Source organism: Copadichromis virginalis, linkage group LG1, assembly GCF_057382275.1.
Source record: "Copadichromis virginalis isolate Kocher_CV1m ecotype Utaka linkage group LG1, C_Virginalis_male_GT1.1, whole genome shotgun sequence".
Lineage (NCBI taxonomy): Eukaryota > Metazoa > Chordata > Actinopteri > Cichliformes > Cichlidae > Copadichromis > Copadichromis virginalis.
In genome coordinates this window covers 6,777,872-6,798,701 of record NC_140618.1, presented here as the reverse complement: position 1 = coordinate 6,798,701, position 20,830 = coordinate 6,777,872, and the positions used below count along the sequence as shown (strand labels likewise).

The 20,830-nt window shown below is 40.5% G+C and overlaps 1 protein-coding gene across 1 annotated transcript; it reads right to left on the bottom strand.

Annotated features, from left to right (window-relative positions):
* Positions 1-699: 699 nt before the first annotated feature.
* Positions 700-20,686, bottom strand: LOC146718231 (ATP-binding cassette sub-family C member 12-like). The gene is made up of 22 exons (XM_085464788.1): positions 20,639-20,686; positions 16,025-16,161; positions 15,752-15,898; positions 15,256-15,403; positions 14,844-15,071; positions 14,180-14,353; positions 13,060-13,167; positions 11,192-11,419; positions 10,795-10,919; positions 9,624-9,951; positions 7,772-7,906; positions 7,498-7,603; positions 6,534-6,589; positions 5,170-5,396; positions 4,944-5,081; positions 4,611-4,800; positions 4,129-4,318; positions 2,669-2,828; positions 2,509-2,587; positions 2,250-2,363; positions 862-1,026; positions 700-792 (listed from the first exon to the last, which is right to left on the bottom strand). The coding sequence occupies exons 1-22, from the start codon at positions 20,684-20,686 to the stop codon at positions 700-702; spliced, it is 3,324 nt and encodes a 1,107-aa protein (XP_085320914.1).
* Between the last annotated feature and the right edge of the window lie 144 nt (positions 20,687-20,830).

Below are 20,830 nucleotides of genomic sequence, written 5' to 3'. Positions count from 1 at the left end.
AGAATGTTGGGTGCTTTTGTGTATGCTGCTCTTCTTAGTTTGATCCCTCCCCCCCCCCCAATACAATGATTGTCATTCACGAATCCTCATATTTACTTAATAAATACTTTGTGTGTGTTTCAATAAGGAACCCAAATGACAGTTATTTACTTGCATTTCTGAACAGAAAAATAAAAATGTTTTAGTGGTCAAATTTTATGCTTGACTCATTTCAGACTTCTCAAACAAGTCCAGTCTGCCAGCCCACATTTTGGTAAACAAATCTTTTTAGCCACCACCGCGTCACTGAATGTTTACATTTGATTTAGTGCAGTTGTCCATTAACTGGTGGAATAAATTAAGATGCTATGCAATAACAGATGCATGCAAAAACAAGCAATAGGCTAAAAGCTAATAAGATGGGGATGTGTTTAACTCTTAAATTATGAATAATTTAACTCAACATTTTGTCAGCAACATTAGAATATAACTGCAGTAAGTTGGCAAAACATGGTTTTACAGTTTGTTACAACATTTTATTTACTGTAGATTTTTTAAAAACACAACACATTATAGATACACAATTATAGATTTAAACTTTAAAGACAAAGACAATAAAATAATTAACATTTTTAAATATACAGAATAGTCATTAAAATAGTAATCTAAATACATGTGCCTACTCCACAGATGTTCTTTGGTTTCAAGATTTACTTTGTTTCACAAATTTACAGTGTTTGAAGCAGTCAGCAGTAATGAGAACATAGAGAATGGCTTTTGCTTCAGTGTATTTGGATCATCCAACTCTGCCACCTGTCATATGGAGCAATTAGTAAGCATAAGATGACACAACATTAATCTGTGCATATTTGGGGTTGTTACCTGTCCATTGTCCATGACCAGAATACGATCTGCTTGCATCACAGTGCTGAGCCGATGAGCTATTGTGAGCATAGTGCTATTACGTAAGGCTTCTTGGATGGTGTTTTGGATCAGAGCATCTGTCTCTGCATCTATGGAGGCAGTGGCTTCATCCAAAAGAATGATCTGCTCAAGAAGAGGACAGACCATTAGTATAAGCAAAAACAGTTTTAAAGGAGGACAGCATGTCACAATACATAAAACGCCCATACTTTCTAAATACAAATGTGGCGATTAGCAATCTCATACAAATGAGACATTATAGAATAGTTTGAAGAACAGGTCCATAATAATCATAACCCTTAACCAATTTCAATTTGGCCTCTCATTCATTCACGGTCATGGGGCCCCATGAATTCGCGCCCTGGCTCAGACAGTCTCGGTCATCGTGTCCTTGGGCAAGACACTTCACCCGTTGCCTACTGGCGGTGGTCAGAGGGCCCGGGGGCGGCAGTGTCCGGCAACCTCGCCTCTGTCAGTGCGCCCCAGGGCAGCTATGGCTACAGTGTAGCTTGCCATCACCAGTGTGTGAATGGCTGGATGACTGAATGTGGTGTAAAGCGCTTTGGGGTCCTTAGGGACTAAGTAAAGCGCTATACAAATACAGGCCATTTACCATTCTCATTCACCTCTGGGCCATTTTGAGCATGGCTGCTAATTTTGGATTTCTGAAAAGTGCCATGATAAATCGGAGAAGTCCGTAAAAATAATTTTCCTTTGTCTTAAGTTATTTTTTTGTATTTTTTCCAAAGGAAGTTGGCCACAGGGTGGCAGACCTCTCCAACAGATACCGAGTGAAGATTATGTTGCAGTGGCCATGTAAAGAGGAAAAAACAGAAAGAAAATACTGGTGACTGCCAGTGGTGCCACTCAGCCTCCTAGCAGACACACCTATGTACAAATTTCAAAATCTTACATCACCTTGTTCTCAAGTTTTTATATTTATTTTTAGAAATTTGAGATTCAACTCCGTCTGAGATTTTTAGTAAATATGTCTATGGTCTCAATTTGACGCTCCTACGTCACCTCAATCTCAAGTAGCATTCAAACTTAGGTGTACATCCTGTCCATCTGCCCTGCGGAGTGACAACAATACCCTACCAGGCTTTTAAGGCTTAGGGGTACTTCTGAAGAGGAATCTAAACATTGTACTGATGACCTCAAGGGGAAAAAATTTAAATCAGGACAGATTTGCGATGTTTAAGGACAGTGCAGAGCATATTGACAGAGAGTCACAGGAAATTGCTTTGACTGGCATCAGTGAATGCAGTATGTGACAGCATTGTCCCAGCCAGGTGACAAATCATCAAGCCCCCCCCCCCCCCCCCCAAAAAAAAGTGCACTCTGACCTTGGAGTTACGGAGTAAAGCTCTAGCCATACAGATCAGCTGTCTCTGGCCTACAGAGAAGTTTTCTCCATTCTCCATAACATGTGCTTCAAGCTTCCCCTCCAGCTTTGAGATCTGAGGAAACAAATCACATTACAGCTCCACTCCACTATCCTAATTCATAATGTATACAAACAAAGAGCAGAGAGAGAAAAAAAAAAAAAAGGGGCTGTATAGGAATTTTAAATGTACCAACTTTTACGTTGCACTCAAAACATACCGAGTCCTTCATGTAGCTCTTCTCGAGCGCTGCCCAGATCTCCTCATCAGTGTATTTATTAAAGGGGTCCAAGTTGTACCTGCAGGGATGGGGGTCATTAGCCAGTTACTGATCCACAGTGGTCAGACCAATGTGAGATTTATGGGTTGGCCAAGGTTACCTGACTGTACCAACAAATAGCACAGGGTCCTGAGGAATCACAGACAATTTGCTACGCAGGTCTTGCAGGCCAATGGACATGATGTCCACCCCATCTATCAGTATGGTTCCTGCTGCAGGCTCCACAAGTCTAAATAGAGCTACTCCTAAAGACGATTTTCCTACAGATGCAAACCGCAGATTAGAGTAGCTGAATTAACCTAAAACTGTTAAAATTTACATTAAAATGTGCTATATAAAATATCATTTGAAATCAGGAATATGGGAGGATTTAGAGTCAATCACTAAACTTTCAGCACAACCAGGTGTAGGCAGGGGTGCCATCTATCTTAGAGGGTTGGGGTGGGGGAATAATAGCAACAATAACAATTAAAAAAGAAAAAGCCCTCCTACCATTAACTAATCTTCTTTATTAACCAATCTTCATCTTAATTATAATCAGCTTATCTTTATTAACAAGTTATTTACCACGGGCCTTTAATGTGGCAGTAATTAAACCATTATTTAAAAGCCATCACTTGACCCAGCTATCTTAGAGACTGGCCTATAATTGGCTAACTTTATCTCAAAAATTCTTCAAAGTAAAACAGCAGTTTCAGTCAACTTTCAGAGCTCACAGTACAGAAATGGAACAAGTGAAGGTGGCAAATGGTTTTCTTCTGGCCTCTTACAGTCAACTCTTTGTTCTTGACTTGTTAGACCTCAGCGTTTGATGCTGATACAGTTCCACAGAGTTCTGTGTTGGGACCATTTCTGTTTACATTATATGAGTTTCCCTTAGGCAGTGTTATTATAAATAGCATACATTTTCATTGCCTGATGATACCCAGACTTATGAAGCCTGTTGACACACACCAAGTAATTAAACTACAGGAATCTCTTAAAGAAATTAAAACCTGGATCACCTCTAATTCCCTCTAAGTGCTTCTAAATTCAGAAAAAACTGAGGTTGTTGTGCACTGCCTTATCTTAGAAACATGGCCAGATACCCTGGATGACATTACCTTGGCCTCCAGTAACATTGAGGATATTAAACAAACTATGTAGGACTGCCTTCCTATATTTGCACACTCTAAGACAGTGGTTCTTAACCTTGTTGGAGGTACCGAACCCCACCAGTTTCATATGCGTATTCATGATTCCCTCTTTAGTGAAAAATAAAATAGGATTTTTTTCAAATTCAAGACATAGATATGTTTTTTACTGGTGCACAAAATGAGCCATGCATGTCATGGCGGAGGCTCTGCCGAACCCCTGAGACCGACTCACCGAACCCCTAGGGTTCGATCGAACCCAGGTTAAGAACCACTGCTCTAAGATTGAATTGTCTGTCTCAGAGTGATGTTGAAAAACTAGTTCATGTATTTATCATCATTTCTAGGGTGTATTGTTGTAAATCATCATCACCCAAAGACTAGATGAAATCAACAAGAGAAACAGCTACTGAACCCAGAGCCTTACCAGAGCCAGTCCTTCCCACGATCCCCAGCTTCTCTCCAGGTTGAATGTGGAAATCAATACAGTTCAGCACAATTGGTGCATTCTCTCTGTACCTCATCTTATAGTCTACGAAGGTGATGCCCCCACTGCTAGGCCAGTCCTGTGGGATCTGAGTCTCCTTAACATGCCTGGGAGCCTCAGACCTACAATCCTGCAAACACAATTAAAAGTTTACAGGGATCAAGCAGATGGGTGTGTAGCATGTTTAATGAACTCTGGCCTTGGTCTCAGCAAAACAATGACAGGTGAATGATTTCAGGACATGAGTCTGACCGTGACATATTCCTGGAGCCGTTTCGCTGAGTCGAATCTTGCTTCCACTTCTATCGAGAGTCTGGCTACATATTGAAGCATGCCTGTCAACTGAAAATAAGTTTAAAAATTATGTAAATCCATGTCTGAAAAGCAAAATGAACATGGCTTCATGTGCTGTCCAAATGTACCTGCAAGGAATAGGATATCGCGAGGCCTTTCAAGGATGGACTGATTAAGTCATTACTGCTGAGCACTACAAAGAGAGCCACAAACAGCGTCGTAGTAGCAGCCATTAATTCCAGGCAGAAGGCGAATGCACGTGTGCCAGCATTAAACATGAAAAGGTATTTGGAGTTGATATCAGTCAAGATATTGAACCTGTAATATAAAACAGGAGTTTTTGAACATCCCACTGTCCACAGTCACCCCGCCCCAAAGAAACATACAATTTACAATGTGTTGTATCAAAAACATTGCAAAAGCAAGAGGTGATAGCCTAGTAACAAATTTCAGAAACTTACTGTTCTATAAGGCTGTCTCTTCTACTATAGGCATGGATGGTGCTGAGGCCATGCAAAGTTGAGGTGGTTAGAGAAAACCATGGAGAGCGACTGATGTTTTCTAGATTCTTCATATGACGTATACTCCTCTGGAATACACTGCAGAGAAGGCACAGATATATAGTACCTTAGAGGACTTGTTACTTTCAGTAACTGTGTTTTATAGATTTAACCAGCATAAACTCACAAGACAGTGAAGGCAAGAAAAGCTGCCATAATAACTCCAACTACAAGCATGGCGGGGAAAATAACTGAGATGACAACAACTGTGGATGCGACGAGTAGAGAACACTGTAAGAAAGAGTCCATGACAAGAGGAAGGACAGTTTCCACTTCGTCTTGAACTTTAGAGAAACGATTTAGAAGTCGGCCCGTTGGAGTTGTGTCAAAGAAACTCATTGGACTATCAATAATCTGCAATAGGAAAACAAACAGTTAATCTGTAGCTAGTAAACGTTCCCAGTTTTGGATTCAATACATTTGTGATAAGTAAACCCTTATCCATATTTAAAATGACCATGTGTAATGGTGACTAGCAGAGATTTCTATGGTGCTGAGAATTCACAGTACCTTTTTGAACAGCATGTCATGGAATTTGCAGGAGGCCTTCAAGGTGAAATAAGTGTAGATTATGGATTTCACAATGGAAAGTACAACAATGACAACCACTGTTGCAGCATAAATAACCTGGTAGAAGTGAAGGTGTGGATTTTGAGAGATTTCTCCCTGGACTGCAGTTGTGTTACTGGATGACTTGGAAATAAAAACATAAATTAATTAAAAAAAAGAAAAGTTAGTGAAGTCAGACAAAGTCATTGTATACATAAACGAATGATTAAATATCATTTCCTAAAACTAGAAATAAGCAGAATTTGAGGAGTCCGAAACAGTTTTTCACTTGCTACATCTGCCAGGCTTGGTCTATAATGTGTGGCTCTTGACACTCAGACATACAAAGTTACCACAGGATTTCATCTCCTGCTTTGTGAGCATCAAATACTTTTCCTCAAGATTTCCTCAAACTGATTTCTTATGGTTCAGGGATGACGCTTACTCAAGTGACAGCTAAAACCCTTGCTGAAATTTTTATACTGTCTTCAAGCTGAAAGATGACCCTCAGGCATTCCAAGTATTTTAAGGGGCAAGTGCATGGAAACTAGAGTGAGTGTGTAATGACCAAAACTAAGTGACAAAACCAACAGAAGATCAAAACATCAAGTTGTTTCAATGAGAAATGCTTGGACTAGGCCAAAATAAACATTTTCAAAAATAACTGGCAATTAGAAAAAAACTTGATTGCTGATGAAGCCAACCTTGAGATATTGGCAGTAGGCGGAGCGTGTAAGTGTGGACCAGCAGGAGAGCTAGAAGACCAATGAGTGATGATGTAACATCAACTCAGCTTTACGTAGCAAAATGTAAATACAGAAAGAGTTTATCTTGCACAACAGCCACAAAAAAGGCATGACTTCTTACCCTCTTGTGAGTTGAAGGCTCACAGAGAACTATTTCAACGTGTGTGACAGTGATAAGGAATGAAATAATTCTCACCCCATCACCACTTGCCATCCAGAAGCTAAACCACCAATTGCTGAAGACTGTGGATCCTGCCAACAGGAACATATTCAGGAGGATAATGAAAGAAACTGTGTAGCCTGTAACAACAATGAGCAGTTTATGCATCACAAGTTTGGCTGTGCATTATTGCTCATAATAATGTATCCACAAGCATATGCAGCATTGGGAAACAGGAGTTAGAGGAAGAATTTACAGTGTACTCAGTGGTAGTTATATGGGGGGGAAAACAAATGAAAGCTACTGATCAATATGTTATGTTGACTTGAATTGCAATATCTGACAGATTCTCTTGTTTGCTCTAAACAACCAAAGTCTGGAGTAGTTCTTGGTCTTACAAATCTATTCTTGTGAAGCGTTGTAGTGGTTTATCTTCTTTGAGACTACAATTCTTGACTTTGCCAAGTTGTTAACAAGTGTCTTGGCAGTTGTGAGGGGATGTTTAGAACCCAGTATATATAGCCAAGCTTGTTTGACACCAGTAAAAAGGCTAATATCGAATCCTTTATTTTAAAGTTAAAAATAAATTAAAAACTGACATGCAATAACTTTCTGTGCATTGATAAAAAAATTTATAAACAAAAAAACATTTAAAATGAAAATATGCAATTTAATTTCATACATAACCCCAACATTCCATGTGTGAATAACAGACCTCCAAGTGCCTGGGAGTATGTGCAGTATGTTCTCCAGGAGATGGCACCTTTTGTAGAGGACTCCTGACTCACCAGCTGGGACAGCGGCTTAAAAAACAAAAACAAACAAACAAACAAACAAACAAACAAACGTATCATTATAGAATGAAAAAGAAAAATACATTTTTATTAGCTGACATCTAATATCTGAATTAATTTTTTTTTTTTTTTTTTTTTTTTTAAACTTGCTCTTCAGGGAAAATATGTCAGTTTAAATCAAATGTTTTTCTTCCATGTTTTCACACCAGGATTCTCAGTGCCAGTGCTTGCACAATGTCTGAGGTCAATCTCTTCCAACTGGCCATCAATAAATGATGCTAGTGCCATGTCCCCAGCTTTCTTTTTCTTGGCCTGACAGAAGAAAAATAAAAATAAATAAATATATATCAAGGACAGTCTTACAGCTCAGTCTGGATAAGCTTAAAACATTGACACTTATGGAACGCACACTTTGTTTTACAGTCAATTTTGTTTCAATAATAAGGACAGTAATAGAACCATGATACATGACACCCTTACTTTGGACTCTTCCATCTGGTAGGTACTGATGAGCTGAGTATAGCGTCCATTGGCTCTCATCAGATCCCTGTGGTTTCCAGACTCCCATAGTGTTCCATTGTCCAGAACCAGGATCTCATCACAGAACTCCAAATACTAAAAGCCACAAGGAAGAACAAATTATCAAAACCAGCTCAACTCTGGTTAGAGCTCTAAACAGTTGTGTGCGTTACTGGCATGTGACAAATCCTTATTCTTTGGAAAAATTGCACCTTACAACTCATGAGCAAAATATGTAGGTTTTCCATACGTACTCAGGTATGTTTCTTTAAACCAGAGCTTCCCAAAGTGTGGGGCCCGCCCAATATGAAAAGGGGGGGAAGAAGAAGAAGAAAAGAACGTTTGGACGCTGCTAGCATAATGGACAGGTTTTTTGACGGGGCTCTCACACAAACGCAAAGCAGGAGATGAAGCATCGCTGAATATGTTTCCAAACCAACTTCATTCTAAGCCAAAGACTAGAAAATATGGTGAAGCATATCTGCCATTTGGTTTCACCTGCACAAGTGCCAAGGTAGCTCTCCCCTGCAGAATTGGTTTTCCCTGCGTCGGGAGGATGCGCTGGGCTCTCCAAATCAGTATCCCACATTCTTGATTTTTTAGTTCACAAACACTTGCTGTAATGACTAACTACTCCTGACATTTTGGAGATGTTAGCTCTTTATACAGTAAAGTTACAGCGGGATACAAATAATATCAGGTCGTTCCTGCCACGATTTGTTCTCTCGGTTCAAATCACAGACAAACAGTATCCCACAGTTGTTTATGTTTTTGAACCCATTTTGCACAAAGAGGCATCTTTTGAAAAATGTATTGATAGCAATGTTGAATATTATTACACAGGAAACGGAAACAAGTAAAATAATTACACCGTGACGCCTCTGCCTTTCTAAATGGAGGGACATGTAACTGCAGTAACCTGCAGATAGAGACAAAATACTCTTAATCTGACTATCTTCCATTCTGCAATTCATCTCATGTAAACAATAACGTGGCGCACAGCGTGACGTGAAAAAAGGCACACACCTTTGACGTTGTGTGACAAACTCCGTATTCCTCGTTCACATGTAAACGCAAAAAAGGAGTTTAAAAAAAAAAAATCTCAGTTTTCAGTGATTCGAAACCCCGTTTACGTGTGGACAAAAGGCCCAAACGTCCAGAAACAGCTGTGTTTTCAAAAATACCCATGTAGGTGTGGACGTAGCGTACAAGAGTTCGTAGTTTATTTCATTGCTACCTGTAATTTATTGCAGATTACTTGCATTTGCTTAATCGTTTACTAAATGTTTGAGGTGTGAAATAAACCGCAATGAGTTTGGAAACAAAATATGAGTGTGTGTGTGGTTGGAGGATGTTTTTGTGCGGGGGGGAGCAACAGTTTTCTTGTAAAACAAAGGGGGGCCCAGTAAAAAAGTTTGGGAACCACCACTTTAAACGATAGCCTGTTTTCCCATTAGTACCTACTCTGATTGACTTGCAGTTTTCAGTTAGGCCACAGTACCTGCTTGCCTGGGGTTAATCCGAGCAGGTACTAAAATGTGACGTTGTAACACTGCATGGGACCGATTGGCTGGCAGCAGCAGGTATATTTCTTGCCTTGACATCCATCTTTTTTGTAGCATTCGTGTTGTATATTAATTACGTCACCGGACACTTAGACGCTTTGGTATGACGACAACCACGCATGTAGTACCAGATTACAATGGAAAACCAGTCGATCCGAGGCGAGTCAGAGTAGGTACTAAAGGAAAAGGTGCTTTTGAGCCCAGACAGCCCAGTCTCCACTACATAATAATTGAATACGTTTTCCTACCTGGAGCTCATGTGTAACCAGTATGATGGATTTTCCTCTCAGCTCTTTCTTTATACATTCTTCAAAAATGTGTTTCCCCACATAAGCATCAACAGCAGATAGTGGGTCATCAAGGAGGAAAATGTCCCTGTTGGAATAGACCGCTCTTGCCAGGCTGATTCTCTGCTTCTGTCCCCCTGATAGATTTAGACCCCGCTCTCCAATCTGCCCTGTGTCGGTGTGTGACACTCCCCTGTTGGTCTGGAAAGCACTCACTTCAGCTTGGTCACCATATTGCAGGATGCTTAGGTCAGCTCTGAGGCTACAGACATCCACAACTCTGTCATATCTGTTGGGGAGCAGTACAAGGCAACAAACTGGTTAATACTATAGCGAAGTATATTTTAATAGGATGGGAGCTAGTCATTTATTCAGCCAATTATAACTTGTGGGTGACTGCGGCTCAGTTAGCAGAACAAGAGGTCACTGAATTTAACCCGAGTTCCTCGACATACTGAACCCCCAGTTGCCCTTGATGCATCCATCAAAGGGTGAGTGAGTGTCTAAGAATGTTATAAATGAAGAATGTTAAACACTGTATAAATGTGTATGTGATTGGATGTGTGCAAGAACAAAATGCTTTGTGTGCTCACCTGAATAGAAAGGTGTTACAGAAGTTCCAGTCCAATTTACCAATTGCTGACAGTAAAGCATGACCAAAATCATTTAACAAGAAAAAGGATTTCATGCAAAATGTTGCATTAAATGTATCAATTCAGTTATGCTATTTTGACATATTTTAAAGGACTGCTATTAATTTATTCCTAAACCGTTTTCCCCTCAGCAGCAGTTTATGGAAATCTGATTTTGAAACAAAGTGAATTGATAAAGTTTACAGCAAACACTGGTTCCTAGCCAAGCTTTTTACCATCTCTGGCAGTAGAGGTGATACTGTCAGAAAACCAAGAGGACCTCATTTTGGTTGACTATGAACCTTCCACCAACATTTCAGAATGTCAAAATAAAAACCGTTAGAAGTTCCATGGAAGGTATCCAACTTGATTTTTTTGTGCCTCCCAGGGCAGATTGGGGACATGCAGTTCGAAAGGGCCTCGATTAACTATACAGACAAAGTGGTGGTTGACAAGGAGGAGATGGCAGCCATAAATGCAAGAAGATGGATTTAACTTACCTGGCCTGATCAAAAGGTTCCCCCATGAGAATATTTTCTCGAACAGTTCCATGAAAAATCCAGGCCTGCTGGCAAACGTACGCAAATGTCCCATCAGCTGTGATGGAGCCCTGAAGAAGGTACATCTAAAAGGAAAGTGAGCAGGCCAAAAAACTAATGTCACTGTAATGTAAAGTTAGAAATAGTAAAAACATAATGTGAATAAATGCAGACAGATACAAAACAATAGAGCATACAAAAGAAACAAACCTGCTCCAAAATGCTGCAAATCAGTGACGTCTTTCCGCTACCCACATTCCCGCAAACACCAAGCAGTTTTCCCTTCAGGAAATATCACAGAGATAATCATTTCATATCCAGCAGAGTCTTGATAACTTCAGTTATTATTTGATCACACCTTGGGTAGTGTAAAAGAGATGTTTCTGAGGGTTGGTAAGGTCTCAACATTTTCATTCGGAGAAGGCACGTCCATATTGTGTTCCGTCACCTCATTAGCTGCTCTGGGCGGTGACTCTGACTGGCTGCGTTTGGTCCATGAAAGTGTAGCATTTCTCATCACTACAGCAGAATTACTGCCTGCTATCTGCGTCAGGTAAGGCTCAGGATTCTGGATGAGTAAGATTTTCTGAAACAGTCACAGTGCATTTACATCATTCAGGTTTTTACCAATTTTGCTTTTCAGATTTCTAAGATCCATGGCAGTAACGACTTTAACAAAACTAAAAAGATTATGAATTAAAATACTGTACTGCAAGTCCTAAAAGCATCATGATTAATACAAATCCAGCTTGTGATTAGCAGCATGGCCTTTTTCACTGGTTTGTAGAGGACAAGATTTGGAGAGGTTCACATGAGTGTGTGGTGAGTGTGAGACTACTCCTTTACATTTAGTCTGGCATCAATGCAAAAGGAATAATGAAATTCAAAAAGGACACATAATAACTATGACTCTACCTAAAGTCTGTGGCACAGGTATGGTAGGGAAACAAGTCAAAGTGTGGCCACAGGGTAGGTCTGCAGGGCAAACTTAGCTAGGTCAGCAGTTATCTTATCCTATAGACAGGCATTCTACTCTTTTTTACAATGGTAAGCAACATTTTGATGTTTAGTGGTATTGTACCATCCCCTGATCTGACTGGATGAGCTCCATCAGGTCATCTTGACTGTGTCTACATGTCTAAATGAGTTGCTGCCTTGCAAAACCAATTATTTTCCATAGAAATACTTCACAAGTAAGCAATGCTTAAATTGTACTTATATTACAATAGTGATAAAAGTGTGTCTGAAGGTTCTCAGTCATCGTAGTCTAAGGAGCTTGGAAAGAAAAGTGTCTGGACTTCTTTAAGTTGCTTGAACGCGTTTCACCTCTCATCCGAGAAGCTTCTGGGCCAGGATGTAAAGGACAAAGGTCACTCTTTCAAGGATGCCAATGTTCACATTTTGGAAATAGAGGACAGATGTTTGAAAGAGGAGTGAAAGAAGCCATCTATGTCCACTGTGCCCACTCACATCCTGGGCTATTTGACCTCAGGAAATCCCATGATAGGGTGGGGCTAGGTTTCACAATGAGCTCACCCGAAACCTTGGCTGATTGTGACCCACGCCCGCTTTCACACCTTGGTTCGTGTGATTAGGTAGAGGATCATTAGGGGGTCTCCAAAAGTTGATTCTGTTCATCTGGACGTAGCGTTTAGTGGTAGAAACATGTCTGTGAAGGTTCTCAGTCATCCAGGTCATCGTAGTCAAAGGAGCTTGCAAAGAAAAGCGTCTGGACTTCTTTAAGTTCTTTAAGTGGTAGAAACGTTTTGTCACTCATCCAAGTGACTTCTTCAGTCTCAGCTGACTGCAGGTTTCCCCAAGTTTATAAACAGTACATTTGCATAATGACTGAAACCAGCCCACTGAAGGAACAATGGGCTGGGAGCTCAGTTCCTTAATCTTAATTATGCAAATTCTCATGACCATTGATCATTTGGGGGTTTCATTATCCCTCTTGGGGGGGACACTCCCACAGGGCTTAAATCTGGGACTCTCCACCATTTGACCCTAGAACTGAAGAAGCTTCTCAGATGAGAGGTGAAACGTGTTCAAGAAGTCCAGACACTTTTCTTTCCAAGCTCCTTAGACAGTGATAAAAGTGTATTAAAGAAAACTTAATAATGAACAGAAAGACCATAACAAGTGGAAACGCTACTACTACTACTACTACTACTACTACTACTACTACTACTACTACTACTACTAGAACCAAAAAGAAGAGCTTACCCTAAGTTGTTTTAGTGACACAAAAGCATCAGTGAGGGCCTTCACAGCAATCGGCATGAGAGCAAAGGTGAACCTCATGGAGGTGAAGATGGCAACAACAGTAAAAGCCTGGGAAGAAAATATTGCACTATAATCTCACAACACAACAATCCTCAATTTATATGTTAGACCTTTTCTGTCAGTAGACCAAGCCTTCTTACAAAATTCTCGCAGTTTTCTTCTCAGTTCATCTCTACTCACAACTTCTCCAAATCACCGAGTGGAAATGCTAACAGAGGCTGTGTTACTGCATAATATTGTTACAGAGCTGTGCTACTACTTACATCAGATGTTTTCAGTGGTAACCCCAACAAAGTGTGGATGAGAAAGGTGAAAACAGTGGCAATGGTGCTGATGGCCATGGTCAAGCTGCCATTAATAATCTGGATTTCAAGGATCTTCTGTACTAGTTTCTTTTCAAGTTTCCTCAACTCTGTAAGAAAGAAAGTTTGTTTGCCTAGTCTGTTACTTTCATCATTCTTTGTAGACGCACCCTAACACACATCCATAGCACTCAAACATTTCACATCATCTCTTTTGCATCTAGTAACAAGATTACATGCCTGATTTTGTATCTAAACAAATGGGAGTCTATAAATAATGCGTGTGATATGCGATATTACTAGATAAATGGAAAGTGCTGCCAAATGGGAAACAGCTGCTCGATTTACCTGCAATTTTCATCTCAAAAGATTCTTGCCAGGCGTACATCTTGATTAGCTTAATGCTGTTGAGAATCTCAGTCATTGTATGAACACGTTTGTCTTTTATTACCATTGCTTTTGTCTTGAATACATTTGTGAGATATGCCAAGATACTAGAAAAGAAGAAGAAAAAATGATTAGTCCCCTGATTGCCAAGATTCCAAAAGTAGAAGGTAAGGGTATTCCTCAATGATGACTTAGACCTCACAGCACAGGTTTCAGCATATTAAACTACATGCCCAATATTACGTTTGAGCAAATTCTTTCATAGTTTATCTACATTACAACTTTACATTACAACATTGACTGTAATGCTTACCTCAATCAGAGCCCTTTTTGTATTTATCTATCTCACTTTATTAACTTCATGTACATACCTCAATGGGAATACAGATGACGTAGATGAGGACTCCAATAATTGCAGTGTAGCCCAGAATGTTCCAGGCATAACAAATGCCCGCAACAAAGAGTACAGGGGTGGACATCACAAAGCTCCCATTCACAACTGCCTCAAAAACATTGTGTCCAACATTTGTCAAAATATTAAGAATCTAGATGAAAGAAAAATGAGAAAACGAAACCTTATATTTCACCTGTTTTTCATAATACACCAAATGTGAGAAGATTTACTGAAAAAGTATCTTATTGTCTCATGCATTTCTTTAGGATGAAACAAATCTTAATATTAGACAAAAATTACCAAAATAAATACAAAGTGTTTAAATTGTGCTTTAATTTATGAAGGTGAAGTTCTCCAAATGTACCTGTCCATACATGAAAAAGTGATAGGTGGTTATGCCACCCTTGAGAGGAAGAACCGCAATCAAACATTTGTAATAATGGGAATGAGTCCCGAAGGAATTTTGGCCCACTCTTCTCAACAGAATTGTTGTAATTCAGCCACATTGGAGGATTTTCAAGCATGAAAGACTTACTGATGCCAACACATCTCAGTTAGATTCAAGTCTAGACTTTGACTAGGCCACTTTTCACAGCAGTGCAGGTAAAGTGAATTCTCTGTGTGTGTAAACCAGTCTTTACCTCTCCGTTTGACATGTCGCCAAGTACTCGCAGAGATGTGACTTTCTGGAAGCCCAAAGAGCATAAGGCACCTTTCAGTCTGATGGCCGTATGCAGTGTTAATGCCCACTGCAAGGATATCATGGAAGTTTTGAGAAACTCTGTGGTGAACAAAGCAAAGGCCAAACCAACACCACTGGTTTCTCCTGGGTCGCAAACGTAGTCTAAGATCTTATAAACGACGACCGCCTGAAGGGACAGACAAAATGCTTGATACACTTCAGAGAGTAGAAATTCTAAAAAAGCGATTAGAAACTGTTTACAGAGTATGAACCACTATTTCTTGAAGTCAAATTTGATTTATAATAAATAAAACATTTAGGCAAACATCAGAACGTCACAAAGTCTGAAAATACAGATGACGACAACTCACCGGCCCCAAAAAGGCCGCCACCATGGCAAGAATGGAAACGAGGGCGGACAGAATCAGTCTAGTTCTTTGAAAACGAAGAGTCACCCGAATCAGTGAGGCATTCTCCAAGCCTCTCCTTGCCACTTCTTCATTCCATAGCCTCTGGAGCCTGCAAAACACTCACAATCAAATCATGTACACTAAAAATTGTCTAGCATTTAATTTTGACAAGTCAGCCTCATTCCTTTGACTTATCTTCAAGGTGCAAATTTCAGCAGCTACATTAATGGTGCGTCATGTCCCAAGCAGACCTACTTTGGGTTTCTGTCTATTCCTCTTAATATTTCTAATAAAGCCCTTTCTTTGTTCCTCGTTGTGCATCATCTCTTTCGTCTGAGGTTTCTTTCCCACATGCTTGTTTACCCCCTTTGTAAACAAAATGCATCATCCATTGAAATGTTAGATTCTGCGAATGCCTTAAACAACAACCGAAAAATGTGAATCTGCAAAGAGAGACCTTTTTGCGCTAATGTCTGCTACATCAAAAGGAGACAGGTGTAGGTCGGATGTATCCAGCCCATTCTTGAACATGGCCCACATTTTGGGGATCATCCACAGAAAGACTGAAGATGATATTAAACCTGCATTATCTACAGCGTGGGACCTGGACAAGACAAAAAAAGCAAAAGCAAATGAGTACTGTACAAGGAAGACATTCTATATCAAAGAAAGTAACTTATTTGGCAGACAGGTTACATTTAGCAATTTCTCTTTCATCAATGAAACTGACTCTGGTGAGGAACAGCGGAAGGGTATAAGGGTCTCCAAGCTCCGTCGGTATTTTCCAAATGGGCAAGGATGGGGTATTTCCCTGTTGTCATTATCTGTATCTTCTGAGGCAAGAGACACAGGTCCCAATTCTTCTCCCTAAAGAGGCAGAAAAACAAAGACAGACAGAAAGGTGTATAAGCTCAGTCCAAGTAACAAATCTGGAAACAAAATGAAAAAAAAGACATCTAAACTAACTAACAATTAATTGTACTTCCTAATTACAATTTTAGTAGATATGGAAACATGATCAGAAAACATAAAACTAACTACCTCGTCATGTCCTAAACAACCAAAATTAATCAAACTGACACAAGTGAAATTATTTAAACATTTTCCAAGCAGAGAAAAAAGTGAACACCTATTTTTATTTATACTACATGCAAATCAAACAGCTCTTCATCGTGTTATTACGCCATGCTCTCCTTTTCTTTGATTTAATTTTTGTCCCTTTATTTATTTATTCATTTCTTTATTTATTTAAATGCAAGCAGCCCTTCCCCGGCGACGTAAGCAAAACCCAGAGAACTGGGCTGCTCAGGTCGATGACACGTATCCCATACGGAAGCAGCCACTTACTGACTAACACTGCACAACAGAATTGTTAAAGTATTAATTTTAATTTCAATTCAGGTTAGATTTTTTTTGTGCGCAACGCAGATTTTCTGTGCGCAGAGACCGTGCCAGCAGTGCGCAATTGCGCAGCTTAGAGGGAACATTACTGGTGTTTAGTTTTTGGTTTGTGTGAGTATGGCCCCATCTACATCGCTCAGCTCGGTGTTGTGCCAAAACACCGGGCCTGTTCTAAAAACAAAGCTCAGCGCTCCCAAAGCGTCTTGTCATTACGCGGCTTCACTAAAACCACCAACTTTCAGGAAGCTGGTTCACGACTAGGGATGGGTATCGTTTAGGTTTTAGCCGATACCGGTGCCAAATCGGTACTTTTGAAACGGTGCCGGTGCTTAAACGGTGCTCGAACCGGTGCTTAAAGAATGGAGAACACAAACTTTGTCCAAAAACCTCTCATGTTCAGCTGGTTTTTTTTGTAAAAATATAACAATGTTAGCCTTTTCTGCAGCTATGTGGCATATATGTAGGGTTGCCAACTCCCTGAAAAATAAATAAGGGACACCTCGTGGCCAGGGCCGGGCAACCCAGTTGTCTTCACCCTTCCCAGTGTGGTAGCTCTTTTTTTTGTGTGTGAAATTATTTTTTTAACCATTTGACTTGAATTTGATTTAAGCAGATGCATATTCTTTGTGATATGACCATATGGGAAACAAATGATCATTTAGCCATTTATTTTTAGCTCAAAATGACAACATTAACACAGTAAAACAGGTCTCTTTCTTAAACAGAAGCCTGTCATGCTTAACTTTTGAGAATATAAGTAAATCTTTCTTTAAAAGAACTCTGCCCTGCTTAACTTAAAATTATATAAATTAATAGAAAGCAATACAACAAAAATATTCTTGTAACAGTGCACATATAGTGCATTTAGTACAATTGGCTTCAGTTGAGGTATTATTTCAGCTTTTCTAATGCTAATCAGCTGCTCCTGTTTGTAAACCCGCTTGTTCCCATGATTACGCATCATAACTCATCATCATTATTAATCTATGTATTACTTTTATGTATTAGTGATCTATTTGTTGTAATCATCTATCCTTGCAGTTGTTTATTACACAAAATAAATTATATTATCACACTTCTGGCCACATAGCGCTGATATTCACTGCACATGCCCATATTAACCTTAACCAGAGGGTTTAAAAAATAAACCAGTGTTTACATACCATATCTGCTTCTGCCGTGGCCTGGTGGACAAAAAAATGGTTAAGGGTTCCCCGAGCTTTCACGCCCCTCATGTTCTTCATGTGCCCACCACTAGAAGCATGCCTATGGAAAAAGTGCGCCGGCACACAGTGCAGTGCGCTTTATAGGTGTTATCGTGCATGTTCCCAGCCCAGTGGTTTCCTTTTCCCATTCCTCCCTGTATTTATTCTTATTGTATTCTAATTTTTGCGTCATAACTTTTGCACTGTCCACTTCCTGCTGTGACAAAACAAATTTCCCACGTGTGGGACTAATAAAGGTTATCTTATCTTATCTTTCGCAGCCTTTTTTTCTTTCTCTGGGCGAACAAACATTGCTGCTCTAATGCTGGGCTTACACTGTGCGATTTTTGGCCCATTTTGAGACGATTTATGAGTCGTGCGACCGATTTGGTGATCGGCCCGATTTTGGCCTTCATCGTGCATCGTGTAGTATACGTGGGGTAACGAGAAGCGATTAACACCTCGAGCAGCTCCCGATCATCAATCGCTGGTGAGCCGCTCACACTGCACGCGCAAACAGGTAAACGTCGGTGAAAAAGACGGAGCAGCTCGGCTGTGCAGCGTGTGATCTGGACACAAGCGATGGAGGCACAACTTGTAGAACTTTGGAAAGCTCATCCGAGCCTTTTCGATGTGGCCTCACAAAATGATCACGACCACAACAACCGTTAAAATAGTTGGATTTACACTGCTGCTTAATCACAGCTGCCTGATCAATGTTTTTCATTAGCAATTTAGCAAAGTTGATGGTGGTGTGCGTGTCTGTGTGAGTGAAAGACAGAGGGAGAGCGAGCGACAGATTTTCTGTTATAACCTTCATTTTATGGAGGCACAGTGTGAGCACTCAGGTCGCATCAGAGCATCGGGTGGTATAGTGTGAGACCCTGCATCGTGACCTACCAACTTCTAACCCCTGCGAGTCAATCGTGCAGTTTGAGCAGGAGCTGAATAACGTGACTGAAAAAATCGCACAGTGTCTGCCCAGCTTTAGGTGTACTGTCGTCCGAGACTTGCACCGCAGTGTCGGCGTTTGTTTCCCTGTTGGCCATGCTTCTTGTTGTGGTCATCTGTTGTCTTCCGGTATTTTCTCCGTAAGCGACCTTTCCTCGACCAATGAGATGAGCGGTAATCTGAATTGTCATACTCGAATTGTCATAAGTGTGCTGTCAGCTCATTGGTCACAAAGCAGGAGAGGGGCTGGGAATTGTGTTTTCAAACAAAGCGTTAATTCCATTAAAAGTTATAGACTACTTTTGATTCTCACTGTATTACGGGACAAAGTGCGTCCCTTATTAGCTCAATACGGGACGTGTACTTTTGTTTCGAAATACGGGACGATTCCGTTTTTTAAGGGACAGTTGGCAACCCTACATATATGGCATCACTCTTGGCTGGAAGCAGTGCTTAAACAATGGAAAAAAACACAAACTTTGTCCAAAAACCTCTCATGTTTAACTGTTTCCCACTTTTTCTTTGGTCATTTTAGCCTTTTTGGCCAGGGTGAAGGGAGTATCTGCCATCAAACAAGAAGACAGCCGCATGTAGCTATGATGATGTTTGCTAGTTCACCTTACATGCATTAATGTAATAACGTGGTTAGCCTACTCAACGTAAATTACACACGAACAACATTAAGCTACTCACGCAGAGAAGAACGGCTGCTGCTGCATCATCATCCTCATCATTTCTGCTACACTGGCAGGGCTAGGGGCCAGGACTCTATTCTTCGGGTTTTTGGGGGATGTTGCTCCGGGTCCGATAACTGGCAACCCACCCAACGTGCACGGTGTGAGGTCTCGCAGCAAGCTATCAAATACAGCGCATTTCTCGGCTTTTAAAAAAAAAAAACGCGATGCGTCGCCAGCTGTTTAATCGGATTCTTGGTGTTACCTCCTTTGACAGTATCACAGTATCATCTTAAAGCACTTGTTGCAGGCTGCTGAGTTTGCATATTTTGCTGTGAAGTACAGCCAGACTTCTGACCGCTTCGCCTTGGACATTTTTAATCTGTAGCTCTGCTCTAACAGAACGTACGTACCTGGCCCCGCCTACTATCCTCGGAAACGTAAAATGATTGGCTAGAAGTGTATCACAGCTCAGGAAAAAAAAGCACCGAAATGTGCGCTGCTTTTCGGTCTGGTTACTACCGTTTATGTCAGAACCGGTGCCATCATGGCACCGGACACCGGTACCCGTCCCTATTCACGACTCAGCAAATCAACGGTTGGTTTTCCCAATTTAGCCACGAACACGTTCACACAAAGGGGGGTCGCTGCTGGCAGGATATAACCAATCACGAACAGGGACAGGATCAGAGAACTTTCAGAAAATTAGAATTGCAGGCCCGCAGATTAAAAGCACTAGTTGCTGCAAAAAAAAAAAAAAAAAAACAACAACAAAACTATTTCGACATAGTCACATAAGAAATAAATCAGAGTACACCCCGATCATGCACATTCCCAGCGATTTTAAATACCATTAAGGAGCTTCTCGAAGCCGCTGTCCTGGCAATAAAGCACTAGTAAGTGTAATTACAGGAACAACTCCATTATTTATATTTATTCTTGCAATTTTTCCTTATGCAATGGATGTTTAGTTTCAATATTCCAACAAAGAAATTCTTCAAACTGCGGCCTTTCTGTTGTAAACAACAGGTTGTCTACAAGACTTCAGTGCGCTTTTAGGGTCATGCTCGTGCAAAAATCAAAGGGATAACACGGTCTCTCAAGACCTCTTACCCCCCACACAACCAAGTCCGCAGGATGCTCCACACGTGCCGACGCCATCTTCCGTGAGAGGTGATTGGTCTGTAGGCGGCGCTTTTATACTAATCGATCGATCTGCAGAGGAGGTTTGGTAATAAGGCTACCTTATCTGTGAGCTACATGGTCTTTAAAGCTATGTAGTCTTTTGCAACAGACAAGTGACTT

Bases quoted from the DNA above. Each gene is read 5' to 3' on its own strand.
- LOC146718231 (XM_085464788.1), bottom strand. From the start codon at position 20,686: ATGGCGTCGGCACGTGTGGAGCATCCTGCGGACTTGGTTGTGTGGGGG. The intron at 6,590-7,497 runs GTGTGAAAACAT...TCCTGTTGGCAG, and splicing joins CACTGGCACTGAGAATCCTG to GATCCACAGTCTTCAGCAAT. The intron at 2,829-4,128 runs GTAAGGCTCTGG...TTGCATCTGTAG, and splicing joins CGTGGGAAGGACTGGCTCTG to GAAAATCGTCTTTAGGAGTA.